Source organism: Pseudophryne corroboree, chromosome 6, assembly GCF_028390025.1.
Source record: "Pseudophryne corroboree isolate aPseCor3 chromosome 6, aPseCor3.hap2, whole genome shotgun sequence".
In the NCBI taxonomy this organism is placed as follows: domain Eukaryota; kingdom Metazoa; phylum Chordata; class Amphibia; order Anura; family Myobatrachidae; genus Pseudophryne; species Pseudophryne corroboree.
This window is the reverse complement of record NC_086449.1, coordinates 139,840,524-139,858,076: the sequence shown is the minus strand read 5'-3', so window position 1 is coordinate 139,858,076 and position 17,553 is coordinate 139,840,524. Positions and strand designations below refer to the sequence as shown.

The 17,553-nt window shown below is 46.6% G+C and overlaps 1 protein-coding gene across 1 annotated transcript in view; it reads left to right on the top strand.

Moving 5' to 3' along the window:
* The window catches only part of NPC1L1 (NPC1 like intracellular cholesterol transporter 1), a 91,495-nt gene extending 77,581 nt beyond the window's left edge, over nt 1-13,914 (top strand). Inside the window, exons 14-20 of the mRNA XM_063931910.1 lie at nt 1,709-1,835; nt 3,832-3,887; nt 3,981-4,131; nt 6,011-6,242; nt 7,849-7,962; nt 8,083-8,245; nt 13,412-13,914. Of these exons, the coding sequence (XP_063787980.1) occupies nt 1,709-1,835; nt 3,832-3,887; nt 3,981-4,131; nt 6,011-6,242; nt 7,849-7,962; nt 8,083-8,245; nt 13,412-13,578 (1,010 nt within the window). The 3' untranslated portion in view covers nt 13,579-13,914. The remainder of the gene's footprint in view (nt 1-1,708; nt 1,836-3,831; nt 3,888-3,980; nt 4,132-6,010; nt 6,243-7,848; nt 7,963-8,082; nt 8,246-13,411) is intronic.
* The last annotated feature ends 3,639 nt before the right edge of the window (nt 13,915-17,553 follow it).

Here is a 17,553-nt window from a genome sequence, read left to right as displayed (position 1 = left end):
ACTAGGAGCACCCAGCTCTGGCCGGGCACAGATTCTAACTGGGGTCTGGAGGAGGGGCATAGAGGGAGGAGCCAGTGCACACCAGATAGTACCTAATCTTTTTTTAGAGTACCCAGTCTCCTGCGGAGCCCGTCTATTCCCCATGGTCCTTACGGAGTTCCCAGCATCCACTAGGACGTCAGAGAAATATTATTCTAACAAAGTAACTGGACAGAATGGATTTAAAGGAATATATAGTATTTTGACGGATTATTATCCGAAACAGGCACTACTAGATTATTTGCTGAAGTATATTTAATTCCTAGAGGGGTTGTGGTAAACTAGCTATAATACTGAGAGTGCGCTTCCACCAGAACACTATAGACCCCATTTAGCACTGGATATGTTACAGCTTTTTTCCTCCGTAATTTATTTTTTTAAAGCGTGTATGAGTGTCTATTCACAATGCAAATCTTGTGCCTTGGTGACTTGGCCACATTTTGCCAGGCTGGGAGCTGGAGGGGGCACATAGATGTGGTCAAAATACAATAAAAGCATGATGATATAAAATGGCCATCCTGTACCTAACTGTTCCAAATGTGCCTGTTTGGAGCGGGATGACTTACTTTGTACTCGACCCCTGGTACAAGTTATGGGCTGATAATAATGGTGGTCATTGGCTGCGTCAGATTTGCTGAACGTGTCTAAGAACACCCAGTTATGCAAATAAGGTATAACTGCTGCGGCGGAAATCTAATAACAGGACTACAGTGCACTGAATACTCTTCTTTTTTTTTATGATTCCTACTGCAATTGGGAAGAGAGAGTGGTTAATGGGGGTCATTCCGAGTTGATCGCTAGCTAAATTTGTTCGCATCGCAGCGATCAGGCTAAAAATCGGCAGTTCTGCGCATGCGTATGCGGCGCAATGCGCACGAGCAGCGATGCATTTCAGTCGTACTTGTTGCCGCAGAGTGATTGACAATAAGTGGGCGTTTCTGGGTGGCAACTGACCGTTTTCAGGGAGTGTGCGGAAAAACACAGGCGTGGCTGGTCGAACGCTGGGCGGGTTTGTGACGTCAAATCCGGAACTGAATAGTCTGAAGTGATCGCAAGCGCTGATAAGGTTTTGAGCTACTCTGAAACTACACAAAAAAAATTTGTAGCCGCTCTGCAATACAACTGTTCGCACTTCTGCTAAGCTAAAATACACTCCCAGTGGGCGGCGGCATAGCGTTTGCACGGCTGCTAAAAACTAGCTAGCGAGCGTTCAACTCGGAATGACCACCAATGTGTTTATTAATCTGGATTTATTAAAATGTTGTTTTTTTTGCATCTCATTTCATTTGCTTTTAACAGGCTCCATGTCACTTGGTTTTCATTATCTACACTTTTCTGCCATTTGCTGTAATGCTTATGAATTGTGTTCTGTGTTTTGCCCATCTTATGTACCCCCTGGCAAATCTGCTGATAGTATTTGCATTAGAGAGTGGGAAAGGTAGGGGGTTGGGGGCACATTTGCAACTTGTGCAGAGCTGTTCACATCTCACTTTTGCTGGCAACCGCATACCTTAGGTAGCGAAATACACATTTATTTATGGGCTGCATATTATGTTTGTGCTTTACAAGCACATTGCATCCATCTCTGAATAAGGTCCGATGCAGTCTGCATGTAGTGTGCTTGGTCCTGTCACTATGAACTGCTTACATCTAGCCTCTTTAACAACAGCGGCTCCTGGGTGTATAAGAAAGTGTATGAGAAGTTCGTCTGGACCACTGAGACCGACCATGGAAGATTTTCAGCGTTATTTACCAATTTTTCTGGGAGACTATCCAAATCTGAAATGTCCTAAAGGGTGAGTGACACATGAATGTAGGTAATTGTATGTAGAAGCCTAGGTAGAGCATGGAATATGAAATGGTCACACAACTGCCCAATGACAGAACGCAGCTGCTGTGCAAAAATATGCCAATGCCTGCAGGAGGCGTCTGAAGGAAAAAGAATGGCAGCATCTCAGATCGGACGCAGCACCAAATCACCACTGCAACAGCAAGCCATCATAAGCCTAAGTGTTCTCAGAATGGCAACTCTGCCCAGCTTGCAAGGCCTGTAATTCTGTAACTGAGGTCACAGACATTGGCCTCCCCACTCCCAGAAAGCAGGACCGACACCCCTGTTTTTCGAATATGCGGGCACCCCCATCCCCCGAATAGCCACAGCATAATTGATATGGGGGCACAGCAGCATCTGATCACTCGGGACTCATTCTGCACATGCAGAGAACTGGTCCTGTGCATTCTCAGTCCCACAGACTTTGGAGATGTATGTAAACCATCGGGTTTACATACATCTCTGAATCAGGCCCTTACCCTCTGCCTGAGTGACCGGACAACATGGGGATTTAGACTCTGGAAGTGAACTTGTGCAGGGAATACGCTCTGCAGTAATATCAGCAACTGCGTACACACACACAGCGGAGCCCGCAGATCATTTGGTAATTGACCATCTGAGTGAGTCTGTGGCAGGCATTCCAAACCTTGCTCCTCACGGCACACTAAGGGGTCTATTCATGAAGCAGTGAAAAGTGTGGAGAAGTGAGCCAGTGGAGAAGTTGGTCCATGGCAACCAATCAGCATTGAAGTAACATTTATCATTTGAATACTATAAAATTGTACGGAGCAGCTGATTGGTTGCCATGGGCAACTTCTCCACAGGCTCACTCCTCCACTCTTTTCACTACTTCATGAATAGACCCCCAACAGTCCAGGTTTTAGTGATATCCAGACTTGAGCACATATGGTTAAATCAGTGTGCAGTGCAATTGCGTTAATATCAGCATTGCATCTGAAGCAGCATCACTGTGCTCTACTACTGCTTTTCCCGCTTATCCCTCATTTGGGATGCGTTTATGTGATATCACAATACCTACGCCGGGATCCTGAACCCTCAATAGCCTGGCGGTCGGCATGCCGACAACCAGGGACTGTTCCCACTTGTGGGTGTCCATGACACCCATAGAGTGGGAATAGAGCCTGTGGCAAGCGCAGCGAGCCACTGAGCCCACTGCGTGGCGAGCACATCGAGCCCACAGGGGGATTCATTGCGCTCGCTGCACCAGTCATCTAACAGCCAGGATCCAGGCGTCGGTATGGTGACCGGCGGTCTCCCAACTGCCAGTCACCCGAACCTAACCCCCTCATTTGTATTCCTTTGGGAAAATTGAGGCAATTTCTTCTAATAAAAATGCCATATTTATTTATGAAGAAAATAAATGTGGAAAATAGAGGCAGAGTAATGTGTGTTAGGTTAAATCTGTAAAATTGGGAAGAAAGGCGGATGGCAGAAAGGACATGATGCAGTCACCAAAAGGAGCACCACCAGTCCTATGTATGGGCGTAGTATGTTATGCCGGCAGTCGGGGGTTCCGGGGACCAGCATACCGGTGCTGGAATCCCGACCGCCGGCATACCGATAGCTGGGCGAGCGCATATGAGCCCCTTGTGGGCTCGCTGCGCTCACCACGCTGCGGGCACGGTGGTGCCTTATGCGCACCATGCTATCTATTCTCCCTCCAGGGGGGTCGTGGAACCGCAAGAGGGAGAAAAGATGTCGGTATGACGGCAGTCAGGATTCCAGCGCCGGTATGGTGGTCGCCAGGAGGCCGGCCGCCGGCAACCTGAATACCACCTCTATGTATATACACACCAATCTTGTGGGCCTGATGCAGGGTTACACGCAATGCAGATATTTACGAAATCGGGCGATTATCGGCCGCCTCCGCCTCTGCCCCGCTCTCCTCACTGTGCCCCAATGATGTGATTGCTTGCACTTAATATGTTATCTTTCTGTAGGGGTCTGGGTGCTTATGATACTGCTGTGAAATTCAACGATCAGGGAGATATTATTGGTGAGTAGTGTCTTCCATGTTGTACGTATGAAGCGACCTTTCACGTCACTGGAGCTCAGTCCATAAATGTATTTGTCTTGGACTTTCCCACAGCGACGCGTTACATGGCGTATCATTCTCCCTTAAAGAATTCACTAGAGTACACAGCTGCCCTGAAATACACCCGAGAGCTGGCAGCGGACATCACAAAGTCTCTAAGACAGGTCAATGGTACAGACCCTAATTTGACTGTCTTCCCATACACGTGAGTTATATTATCACATTAATATAGTTATGTCACAGTGCGGTCTTGTGCCCTCTCTGTACACTGTAGAATGCTGCGTATGGGGTCTTTCTGGGTGGCAGTTACAGTGATCTTATTTACATATCATTTGCTTCTATGGGGTGTATTAAGTTGGTGTCGGATCCTCTCCGGATCCGACACTGCACTATTCAATTTGCGGGCATTTATAACAGATTTTAGCCCGTTTTCGACAATGGCGAGCCGACTTTTTTTAAAGTCTGATCGACATTGCAGAAAACGGGCCAAAAACCTGGCCAATCCGCTAATCCGTCAATCCACGTGTTTTTCGACAAGTCGAATTCCTGACTTGTCGGAATAACAGCACTTAACTTGAATAGGTCGACCTAAAAAAATTGGAAACTGACGTTTTTCCGGCATTTCAGGAAATCCGACACCAATTGAATACACCTATATGGCTGTGTTTGTCATTATGGGGGTAATTCCAAGTTGATCGCAGCAGGAATTCTGTTAGCAATTGGGCAAAACCATGTGCACTGCAGGGGAGGCAGATTTAACATGTGCAGAGAGAGTTAGATTTGGGTGTGGAGTGTTCAATCTGTAATCTAATTTGCAGTGTAAAAATAAAGCAGCCAGTATTTACCCTGCACAGAAACAAAATAACCCACCCAAATCTAACTCTCTCTGCAAGTGTTATGTCTGCCTCCCCTGCAGTGCACATGGTTTTGCCCAACTGCTAAAAAATTTCCTGCTGCGATCAACTTGGAATTACCCCCTATGTGCGTTGCCCCTGTGTAAGTTTCCAATAAAATTTAAAGGAAAAATCTTAGTGCGCATATAATGAGCTGCTGGACACACCCCCTTCAAAGAAGGTTCCCACTCCCTTCACCCAAAGGTGTACATGCAACAAAAATTGAAGAAGGGGACTTATCCTGCGCTCCGCAGTGAGGTCACAGTCACAATAGGCTTCTGGAGTTATTTGTAAATGCCATATAGGAAAAAATATATAAATATAGTGACGTACAGTTTTAATCAAACATCAAACATGTTACAGTATACTAACAATAATTAAAAACATTCCATTTAAAATGAATAGCAGCATAGATAATAGCAGCATGTATTTGAACAGCACAATTGCATGGACTGAAATAATGAGGAGCAATGGGGAATTACCAGATGTTTAGAACCGTGAATACAGTTCAAAATCAGCTTGCGGGTTTTAATGGAGCAGGGAAACCCGGAAATCCCCTGTACCTCGCTGTACTGCACTGGTTAGTCCACCGGTACTCCTCAGCTCCCAGTCCTGCGTCCACCAACGCGTTTCAACCTCTCACAGAGGTTTCAACCTCTCACAGAGGTCTTTGTCAAGGTGCAAATTGATTCCATCAATTTGCACCTTGACAAAGACCTCTGTGAGAGGTTGAAACGCGTTTTTGAACTGTATATCTGGTAATTCCCCATTGCTCCTCATTATTTCAGTCCATGCAATTGTGCTGTTTAAATACATGCTGCTATTATCTATGCTGCTATTCATTTTAAATGGAATGTTTTTAATTATTGTTAGTATACTGTAACATGTTTGATGTTTGATTAAAACTGTACGTCACTATATTTATATATTTTTTCCTATATGGCATCCGTGTGAGTTTACAAATAACTCCAGAAGCCTATTGTGACTGTGACCTCACTGCGGAGCGCAGGATAAGTCCCCTTCTTCAATTTTTGTTGCCTGTGTAAGTTTCGTTCCTGAATGTGAAGTGCCCTATTGGTTGGTACCCGAGTAATCATTTTGAAATCCTTTTTCTGTCATGAATAATACATATAGTTCTCCATATACTTTGTGATTCCAATGCACTGATGCTCACAACACCTCTTTACACAGGATCACGTATGTGTTCTACGAGCAGTATCTGAGCATTGTACAAGAGGGGCTATTCACACTGGCCCTCTGCCTGCTGCCCACCTTTGCTGTGTGCTGCATCCTGCTGGGCATGGACCTGCGCTCGGGCTTCATTAACTTGTTGACCATCTTCATGATCATCATAGACACTGTTGGCGTCATGACTCTTTGGGGAATTGATTACAACGCCATCTCGCTCATCAATCTGGTGACGGTCAGTGACCAGTGTACCTCATGTCTACAAAGAGCAGATGCAGCCTTTTTGTGGGCTGGACAAATAGTCAGGTGAATGCAACCTATCAATAACTTGGGAAGTAGTGACAACGCTGAGGTACAAGGCGCTTCACATTTTCCTGGATATTGGCTCAGTCCACAAAATGGCTGCCTCTACTGTGTATAGGTGATGATATTTTCAAGTCTATGAGAAAGATGTACTAAGCAGTGACAGGAGTGGAGAAATGAGCCAGTGGAGAAGATGCCCATGGCAACCAATCAACATTGGAGTAACATTTATAATTTGCATACTATAAAATTATACAGAGCAGCTGACTGGTTGTCATGGGCAACATCTAGGCAGGCTCACTTCTCCACTCGTATCACTGCTTAGTAAATCCCCCCTATGTTTGTTTTATTTCTCTAGCATCCACAAGGGATATTGGGAAATTAGTACGATGGGGTATAGATGGGGTCAAAAGGAGCCGGTGCACTTTAAATTTCTTCAACTGGGTGTGCTCCCCTCTATGCCCCCTCCCACAGGCAGTTTAGAAAAAAGTGCCCTCAGGAGAGGATGAACACTCTGGAGCTCCAGAGAGTTTTCTTCAATTTCTTTTAACATGTTACTATTTTCAGTAGACACGGGCCGCTGGGTGCATACAAAAGGCTAAAAGATCTTAACATGTATAGTTTGGAGGAAAGAAGGGAAAGGGGGGACATGATAGAAACTTTTAAATATATATTAAGAATCTTAAAGTTCAGGAGGGAAACATTCTTCAAAGCATGAGGAGTATTAGAACTCGAGGACATACACTGAAACTGGAGGGAGGCAGGTTCAGGGGAAATTTAAGGAAAAATTACTTCACAGAAAGGGTAGTGGATAAGTGGAATAGCCTCCCACCAGAGGTGGTAGAGGCTAAGACGGTAGAGCAATTTAAACATGCTTGGGACAGGCATATGAATATCCTTACAAAGAATTAAGGTTCAAAAAGGGTTGAGATTACCTAAAGGATAAAAAAAGGGGCAGACTAGATGGGCCAAGTGGTTTTTATCTGCCGTCAAATTCTATGTTTCTATGTATATATTATACATTCCCCCTCCGGAGTCCCGCTACGGCAGCCCTGCACTGCGGACAGAAATCAGTCGCAACATGGCCACCTCAGACATTTCGGAGTGATTTCCGCATGCACTCTGGAGATGTACCCCTGGGAACAAGACATGGGCACCATGTTCCCGGAGACCTGCGCATGCGCAGTAGACTGGCATTATGCCAGAGTCTACTGCTGCCGGAGAGGAGTTGACCCCCGACAGAGGCTGCACGTGGGTCCCTTCTTCTCTTAAAACGCCCCTGGTGGAAAACTTACTCATGGCAACCAATCAGATAAAGTGATAAGAGAGATAAAGTACCAGCCAATCAGCTCCTGACTGCCATGTTACAAAAATGTGTTTTAAAAATGGCGGTTAGTAGCTGGTTGGTTGGTACTTTATATCCGTCCACTTTATCTCTCTCCAAAGCTTAGTAAATAGACCCCTTTATCTCTTTCCATTTTATCTCTCTTCAACTTTTGATACATCTCCCTCTTAGCTCCTTTGTGTTTTCTTTTCAGGCCATTGGAATATCAGTGGAGTTTGTCTCCCATCTCACTCGCTCCTTTGCCATGAGCAACAAACTTACCAAAGTGGATCGAGCCAAAGATGCCACAATCTACATGGGCAGTGCTGTAAGTACATAGGACAACACAATGAATGTATTGAGACAATAGTCACAATACCACTTATATGCATAGGTTAATACAATGTCAGCCTAGGTCCTTGATACCGTCTCCCTCTCTTGAGAACAGGTGTTTGCTGGAGTAGCAATGACCAACCTCCCAGGAATCATCGTTCTGGCATTTGCCAAGGCTCAGCTAATACAGATTTTCTTCTTCCGACTAAATCTGACGATAACCCTGCTGGGACTTGTGCACGGCCTAGTTTTCCTGCCCGTCGCGCTCAGCTACTTTGGTAAGTTAGTATTGACTGTGTCGTTAGCAGGTTGACTTATAGGCTTTGATAAAAGGAGACAAAATAGATGCTTTAATAACATGCTTGTATGGTAAGCGCTCAGCTCAATACATACCTAGCAGCAGGCACTGAGAGAGAGGTATACTGTATATTAGGTGAGAATTCCTAATACGCATAATAACACCTGCAAAACTGTTCTTCACTCCCTCGGTTGAGCAGGGTGGTGACCAGAACCAGACTATCTTTGGGGTGGATAAAATTACACATCCAGGCTTCCATACAAAACTAGGCCCATTACCATGATGATGACCTTCTGTCTAGCTAACCACACAGTTGCCCATTATTCAATAGTTTTTACTAGGTTTCTCTCAAACTTATGCAGTTTTTCTAATGTATTTAGGAAGACATTGGTGCTGAAGGTGTAGGGGATGTACTCGCCCACATAACTCTGGACACACCCAAACAGCACTAGTCAAAACACAATTTGCAAGAGGGCCCTCAAATGTGAAGTTACTGCCCCTGAAAGCAGCATCAGACTACAATCTCTTAACTATCCAGATTTAGGCAGGATAGTCCTGATTTGAGGGCAGGGGTGTATCTAGGGGTCTGAGCGCCCCTGGCAAAGTAAAGGACTGGCGCCCCACACCCGCACATATTTGAAATATTGAAGGCACATGCGCCAATAAAGGGGCGTGGCCTCTCAATAGTACCCAACTACAAATTACACCACACAGTAGCATCCATTACACAGCACAGCACTATCTGTTATTCACATCATGCTACACAGTAGTACCCCTTATACACATTATGCCACACAGTAGTGCCTATATATCTCCAAAAAATGCTAACCCAGTATACCACATCGGGTTATACAAAACATATCCATTCCAATAAGTAAAGGTGCACTCACCGGGGACTTTTCAGCAGGTTTTATTTACTCACATCACTAGTGTAGACAAAAACATAATGTAACCTTTCTCAAGACATCCCACCAGTAGAAAAGACAGAGACATGTCTCTGTCTCTTCTACTAGTGGGATGTCTTGAGAAAGGTTACATTTTGGTTGACACTGGTGATGTGAGTAATATATATAATATACACTCACACGTATATATACATATATAATGTACATATGCATATACACACACACACACACACACACACAATATTCCCCAGTACTCCAGGATCCCCTCAGGGTAACGTGTACCAGGGCTCTCCTAGGGGGTATGTGCTCCCAAATATGCAGGCAGGAAAGAACAGGCATCACTCGGAGACTCCAAAATAGTAAAATATCCCAAAAGGTTTGTTTCATTAATCCACGTTTCTGGGATAGTCTCCCTTTCCTGTCCTGAAGAAGGGGAGACCATCCCCGAAACACAAATTAATAAAAGCACCTTCTTGGGACATTTCACTATTTTTGAGTCTCTGAGTGTCGTATACAGGGGTTAAAGTGAGCCGGAACGGGGCGGAACTGCGTTCCGTCAGTTCCACCAGGAGACGGAACGCAGTTCCGCCTCCCCCGGCTCACCTAACCCGATGTCCCGGGCGGCGCTGCAGGGAGATGCCGGGCGCCCGCTGAGATCGCGTTACCAGCGGGCGCCCGTCTCCCTCTCCGCAGCGGCAGCCGGAGGCAAGAGCTCAGTACTGAGCTCCGGCTTCCGGCTCTGTCAGTGGGCGCTATGGGAGAGACGTCATGACGTCTCTCCCATAGTGCCGAGGAGCGGGCGGCGAGAGAGGACTGGGTAAGTATGGTGCTTCCCCCCCCCCTCCCCTCCCTCCTATATGTGTACCACTAGCGGCGTGTCTACTGGGGGCTAGTTACTGGGGGGCTTTTACTACTGGGGGGCTTTACTACTGGGGCAAACTACAGAGGGGCTTTACTACTGGGGCAAACTACAGAGGGGCAAACTACTGGGGGGCTTTACTGCTGGGGCAAACTACAAGGGGCAAACTACTGGGGGCATTACTACAAGGGGGCAAGCTACAAAGGGGCAAACTACTGGCAGCATTACTACTGGGGGCTAAACTACAAGGGGGCATAATTACAGGAGCTAAACTACTGGGGGTATAACTACAAGGGGGCAAACTACTGGGGACATTACTAACTTTGGCAAACTACATGGGGGCTAAACAACTGGGGGCACAACTGCAGGGGGCATTACCACTGGGGGCTAAACTATATGGGGCAAACTACATGAGGGCAAAACTACTGGGGGCATTACCACTCAGAGGCTAAACTAAAGGGGGGGGGGGGGGGGGAGTAAATTGCTGGGGTCATAACTGCAGGGGCATTACCAGTATGGGCATGACTACTGGGGCTAAACTACAGGGGCTAAACGACTAGGGGCAATACTACACAGGGGCATTACCATTAAGGGCATTACTGATGGGGTGCACAGCTAATGAGGGCATTGTAAAGGGGGCACTTCATAAGGGGCACTACTGTTGGGGGCATTGCATAAGGGGCACTACTACTGTGGGCATTGTATAAGGGGTGCTACTGCTGTGGGCATTACTGTATGGGTCGACAAAGAAGCTGCGTTCCCGGTCCGCCCTCCGTCGCTCCGCCCCTACCATCGCCGCCGCACTGGAAGCCCAGGTTTCAGACTCCCAGCTGCAGCGGATCTGGGACCAGGCCGGCTTTATTATCCCTGCCGCTGCATCGAGCTCCTCTGACCGCGGCGCTACTAGTTCAAATCTGTCGCTGATTGGCTGCCGGTCCGCAGCAGTTTTGAAATATTAGCGCCGTGGTCACAGGAGCTCGATGCGGCGGCAGGGATAATAAAGCCAGCCTGGTTCCAGATCCACTGCAGCCGCCCTCAGCCTCCTCTGCCGCCCCGCCCTCGGACCTCTGCGCACCCACAGCCTCCTCCTCCGCACTATCTCCGAGGCCCACAGCCTCCTCCACGTCACGCCTACCACAGCCTACTCATCCACAGCACTGCAGACCACCGCCGCTGCTAAACAGGTAATCTAACCTGCTGCCTTTCTCTCTCCCTAGTCCCTACTGTATTCCCTTGCTGTCACTTTCCATGTCCCTGCTGTCACTTTCCATGTCCCTGCTGTCACTCTATAATGTGAATTTCGGCTCATACCGTGTGCTATAATGTGAATTTCGGCTCATACCGTGTGCTATAATGTGAATTTCGGCTCATACTGTGTGGTGTAATGTGAATTTCGGCTCATACCGTGTGGTGTAATGTGAATTTGGCTCATACTGTGTGGTGTAATGTGAATGTGGCTCATACTGTGTGGTATAAATGTGAATTTCGGCTCATACTGTGAGGTATAATGTGAAAGGGGTCCTACTATTGTGGTGCATAATGTGTATAAGGGGTATATGGTGTGGTAAACTACACTGAAGGGCACGCCCCTTTTGCGTGGCCAGGCCCCCTTGTCAGGAGTGCGCGCGCCTTTGGCGCGCACATAATTGCACCCTTCACTTTTCCATACCCCCACTTCAAAATTTCCACTTGGGTACTACTACTGCGGGCAATATTACTATTGTGTGACCACGCCCCTTTCTTTTTGAGACCACACCCCCTTTTTGGCGCGACTACCATCCCGCGCTGGAATTAAACATAGTGACTGTTCACAGAAACCGTATATCCCTTCATAGCTCCATTGCGAGCAGGAGCACTCAAATACATGTTAGTGTTTTAGTGAACACCATATTGGAGTGAAATAAGTGTATTATCTACCACACACTTATCGTAATGCTTGAGGATCAAGCCCAAAAGAAAATAAATAAGGGCTGATCCATATTGTTTTCTAAAAAATGTATCACATCCACATTAGGTAAATCTATAGTGGTCACCTGTACTGAACAGTGCTGCCTCTATCCTCGATTAAAGTGACCTATAAAAAAGTATATCTTAGTGTTACTGGTTATTGGTATAGTAATAGTGTGTCTTAATATTAGCCATATTTAATTAAAATATTAATATGGAAGTGAAAAAAATATATATATAGATAATATGTACAATATATATATATATATATATATATACACACACATATATATATATATATATATATATATATAGAAGCATATCCTCCCCCACCTGTGGCTCAGGTGTATGCGGCAAAGGAAACGAGGCGGTACTCCACACATTATAGATGTTTCACTTTATTCCACTTTTAGAGGCAGTAGCTGTCCACCACCAAGCAACCCCCCCCCCCCCCCCCCGTTAGTTCCTCACCAACACTGACGCCCAGAGTCGACCATAGCAGACAGCAGTAATTGGCGCAGGAGTCCATGGTCCGTGGTGCGCGCTACAATCAAGAAACTACATAAACTACACCTCCCTTGCTGCAGTGAGCTCCCGGAGGAAAGGTTTGCTGGGAGCTGTAGTTTATGTAGTTTCTTGATTGTATCGCGCACCGCGGACCCTGGCGCCAAGTACAGTGGCTGCCACTGCTGTCTGCTATGGTCGTCAGTGCAGGTGTCAGTGCGGGTGACGACCTTGGGGGACAGGGGCGGTAGTGCACAGCTGCTGCCATTAATATTAAATCTACGTACTGGCCACCACTGAGTGGCGCCCCTCCTCGGCTGGCGCCCCTGGCAAGTGCCATCCTGGCCAATAGGTAGATACGCCCCTGTTTGAGGGTTCTTTCCCGAGTGGGTCAGCTTTGTCCCAAACAGGCCAGAAAGCTGGGAGGTATAGCTCGCTGACTGCTGTTTTGCATAGCACCTGCCATGTGTGCACACCCCAGTGCAAGAGACCGGGACAGGCGGAAGCCCAGCTTGCGGGAAGTGCTGGTGACCCCCACTTAGCAAGTAACTGTGCCCCCTATTTTCATTTGCACTTGTCTGGATTCCCCAAAAAGATGTTTTTAGACATCCACCAGCAAAGTCATTTTAGCTCTAAATATTGTTTAAATCCTATAATTTTCCATTATGATACCCCTCATATTGGACCTCCTTATGCAGTATATTGGGGGTAATTCTGAGTTGATCGCAGCAGGAATTTTGTTAGCAGTTGGGCAAAACCATGTGCACTGCAGGGGAGGCAGATATAATATGTGCAGAGAGAGTTAGATTTGGGTGGGGTGTGTTCAATACTCTTGCATAAATAATACTAAGCATAAGCATTGACATTTATATCCTTGGATACTACAACTTGACACATTTCATGGCTGACTGTGGTACTTGTTTACATGCAGGTCCTAGTGTGAACCGAGCAGTGTTACTGCAGCACCAGGAGAAAGAAGACAAGGAGAGAGATAAAAAGGAAGAGAATGGTGTAAATGGGCACAGTAACTTTACCTTCCAGGAAGAAGAGAAAGTAACAAAGGGTCAGAGCATACCTGAGGAGAAACTCAAATCCTAAAGCCCTGTCCCTGCAGCACGGGATTGCCTTATGAACTATCTGAATGCTTCCATGCAGCACAGATTAGTGCACACAGTGGTGGCAATGTGACACACACACACACACACACACACACACAGCAACACCATATGAGACCTCACAGTAACTGCTGCATCTCATACATGAATACAAGGACAAGATGGACATTATGTAAACCAACAGAAAGGATCATAAACCACAGCAATACCATCAGAGAACATAAGGGGAGGAAGCAGTTCATTTCTTTTTTCTTTTCTTTTTTCCGGTTAATATTATAAAGACAAATATTGTATAATAAAACATTATTTTTGCACCTTGTCTGTTTTTGCAGTTTTTAAAAGCTGCCAAAACTTGAAAACAATCTCTGAGACCTGGGGGATGATGCAGAGGTGCACGCCGTGCATTCGCAACAGCGATTTCAGATGCAGCGGAAATATTCTATGCTTCATCCGCTGACTTGTGTACAGAGACTCCCACTGCCTCCGTCTCTGAACCACCGCTTACATACACAAGGCGCAATTTCGTTCCTCACTGCGTTCGCCATCGCTAATCAGTTTCCGAAGGTGAGCAGTGCGGCTGTGAAGCATGTGCAGTGGGTTAAAATCTTCCCACTGGGTCCAGCATTGACTTTGAGCTCACCACAGACAGTCGGGGGCATAGCCAGAACCTTGTGGGCCCCATAGAAACATTTTGAAGGGGCCCCTGTTACTAGAGAGACTCCTCTCTGCAGAAGTTGTTAATGTTATGGCCCATAATAGTGCCCTAGTTCATTTTATGAACCATAGTAGTGCCCTAGTTAATGGTTCACCACATAGTAGTGCCTTAGTTAATGTTACACCCCATAGTAGTGCCTTTGTTAATGTTACACCCCATAGTAGTGCCTTAGTTAATGTTACACCCCATAGTAGTGCCTTTGTTAATGTTACACCCCATAGTAGTGCCTTTGTTAATGTTACACCCCATAGTAGTGCCTTAGTTAATGTTACACCCTAGTTTATTTTATGAATAAAATTAGTGCCCTAATTCACATTATGCCACACATTGTAGGGCCACCAGTACACATTATGCAACACACTTAGGACATACAGTGCCCCAGTTCATCTTATGCCACATCATAATGCCCTCCTGTTCATTTTATACCACATTATAATGAGCAGTGCAGGTGTATAACTAGATATATTGTATACACCAAGGCAAAAGTTTGTAAGGGCCCCTATGTATTTCCCAGTGGTGAAAAAAATAAGATTTTAATTACATACTGGTAAATCCTTTTCTCGTAGTCCATAAGGGATATTGGGCAATCTAGTACGATGGGTATAGACTGGGTCCAAAGGAGCCGGTGCACTTTAAATTTCTTCACTGAGTGTGCTGGCTACTCCTCTCTATGCCCCCTCCCTCCCACAGGCAGTAATAGGTAAAAACGTGCCTGAAGGAGAAAGTACATATATGAGAGAAGGAAACATGACAACAAAGAGTGGTGAGATTTATACACCAGCACACCACTAACATACAACGACCAGCAACAGCTGTAAACAACAACAGCAACAGCTGAATAGGTAACCACATAAAAGAGATCCTGCAGAAAAGTAAATGCATTGAGGCGGGCGCCCAATATCCCTTATGGACTGCGAGAAAAGGATTTACCGGTAGGTAATTAAAATTCTATTTTCTCCAGCATCCATAAGGGATATTGGGGAATCTAGTACGATGGGGACATCCCAAAGCTTCCAGAACGAACGGGAACGTGCGGAGACTGCTGCAGCACCACCTGCCCAAACTGGGTATCCTCTTTGGCCAGGGTATCAAATTTGTAGAACTTCACAAAGGTGTTCTTCCCCGACCAGGTAGCAGCTTGGCATAGTTGCAAGGCCGAGACTCCACGGGCAGCCGCCCAGGAAGACCCCACCGATCTTTGTAGAGTGGGCCTTCAGAGACTGTGGAACAGGTAAGGCTGCCAACACATAGGCCTGTTGGATAGTAAGTCTAATCCAACGAGCAATGGACTGCTTTAAAGCAGGACAATCCTTTTTCTGCGCATCATATAGCATGAACAAGAAATCCATCTTTCTGATCCGAGCCGTTTGCTTGACATAGATTTTCAAGGCACGCACAGCAGCCAATGCCTCCGGAGCAGAAGTATCAGTACTGGATGGAACCACAATAGGTTGATTCAGGTGAAACGCAGACACAACCTTTGGCAGGAACTGTTGTCTAGTCCGGATCTCTGCTCTGTCCTCGTAAAAGACAGAGTACGGAATTTGACATGATAAGGCCCCCAATTCTGATACATGTTGAGCTGAAGCCAGGGCCAGTAACATCACCGTCTTCCACGTGAGGTACTTTTCTTCTACCATCATCAGAGGTTCAAACCAGGAGGACTGTAGAAATTCCAACACTACATTCAAATCTCAGGGTGCCGTAGGCGGCACAAAAGGAGCTTGTATGTGGAGTACCCCCTGCAAGAAGGTCTGAACTTCTGGCAACACTGCCAATTTCTTCTAGAATAAAATGGAGAGAGCTGAAATCTGGACCTTAATGGAACCCAGACGTAAGTCCTTATCCACACCAGCCTACAGGAAATGTAAGAAACGTCCCAAGTGGAACTCCGTAGGCGGATACTTGCATTCCTCGCACCAAGAGACATATCTTCTCCAGATATGATGATAGTGTTTTGACGTCACAGGCTTCCTGGCCTGAACCATGGTAGCAATAACCTTTTTGTAAAAGCCATTGTGAGCTAGGATGTTCCGCTCAACCTCCATGCCATCAAATAAAGTCGTCGTAAGTCCGGGTAGACGAACGGTCCTTGTTGAAGAAGATCTCTTCTGAGAGGTAGAGACCAAGGATCTTCGACAGACATGTCCAGAAGATCCGCGTTCCACGTCCTCCAAGTCCAATCCGGGGCAATCAGAATTGCCTGGACTCCCTGATTTCTGATGCACTTAAGCACTCTTGGGAGCAACGCAATCGGAGGAAACGGGTAGACCAGCCGGTAAGGCCAAGGCAACGTCAGTGCATCTACTGCCCTCGTCTGAGGATCCCTGGTTCATGAGCAATACCAGTGAAGCTTCTTGTTGAGATGAGAAGCCATCATGTCTATCTTTGGATGATCTGCTGGAACACCTGCTGGTGGAGACCCCACTCCTCCGGGTGGAGATCATGATGACTCAGGAAGTCCGCTTACCAGTTGTCTACTCCCGGAATGAAGATTGCGTACATTACTCTTGCATTTCTTTCTGCCCAGAGGAGTATCTTTGACACCTCTCGCATGCAGGCTCTGTTTTTTGTCCCTCCTTGCCAATTGACGTATGCCACTGCTGTGGTGTTGTCCGACTGTACTTGGATCACGTGAACCCTGAGCAGAGGAGAGGCCTGAAGCAGAGCATTGTAGATCGCCCGAAGTTCCTGAATGTTGATCGGAAGGAGGCTTTCGTGGGCTGACCACCTGCCCTGGAACTGCGCCCCTTGGGTGATAGCTCCTCTTCCCCTTAGACTCGCATCTGTCGTGAGGAGGGTCCAATCCTGAATTCCGAAACTCCGGCCCTCCAGTAGATTGGAGGACTGCAGCCACCACAGGAGGGAAATACTGGTCTGAGGCGACAGCTGTATCATCCGGTGCATCTGAAGATGTTATCCGGATCATTTGGTCAGGAGATCCAGCCGAAAAGTCCTGGCATGGAACCTCCCATATTGGATCACCTCGTATGAGGCGACCATCTTTCCCAACAATCTTATGCAAAGATGGATGGACACTCAAGTGGGTCGGAGCTCTATGCAGACCATCTCCTGAAGTGTTCTCACCTTGTCCTCTGGTAGGAACACTTTCTGGGCTACAGTATCCAGCAACATACCCAGGAACAGGAGCCGCTGAGTCGGCTCCAGGTGGGTCTACTGTAAGTTGAGGATCCACCCATGGCATGACAGAAGTTGGATAGTGCAGTCGATATGGAGTAATAA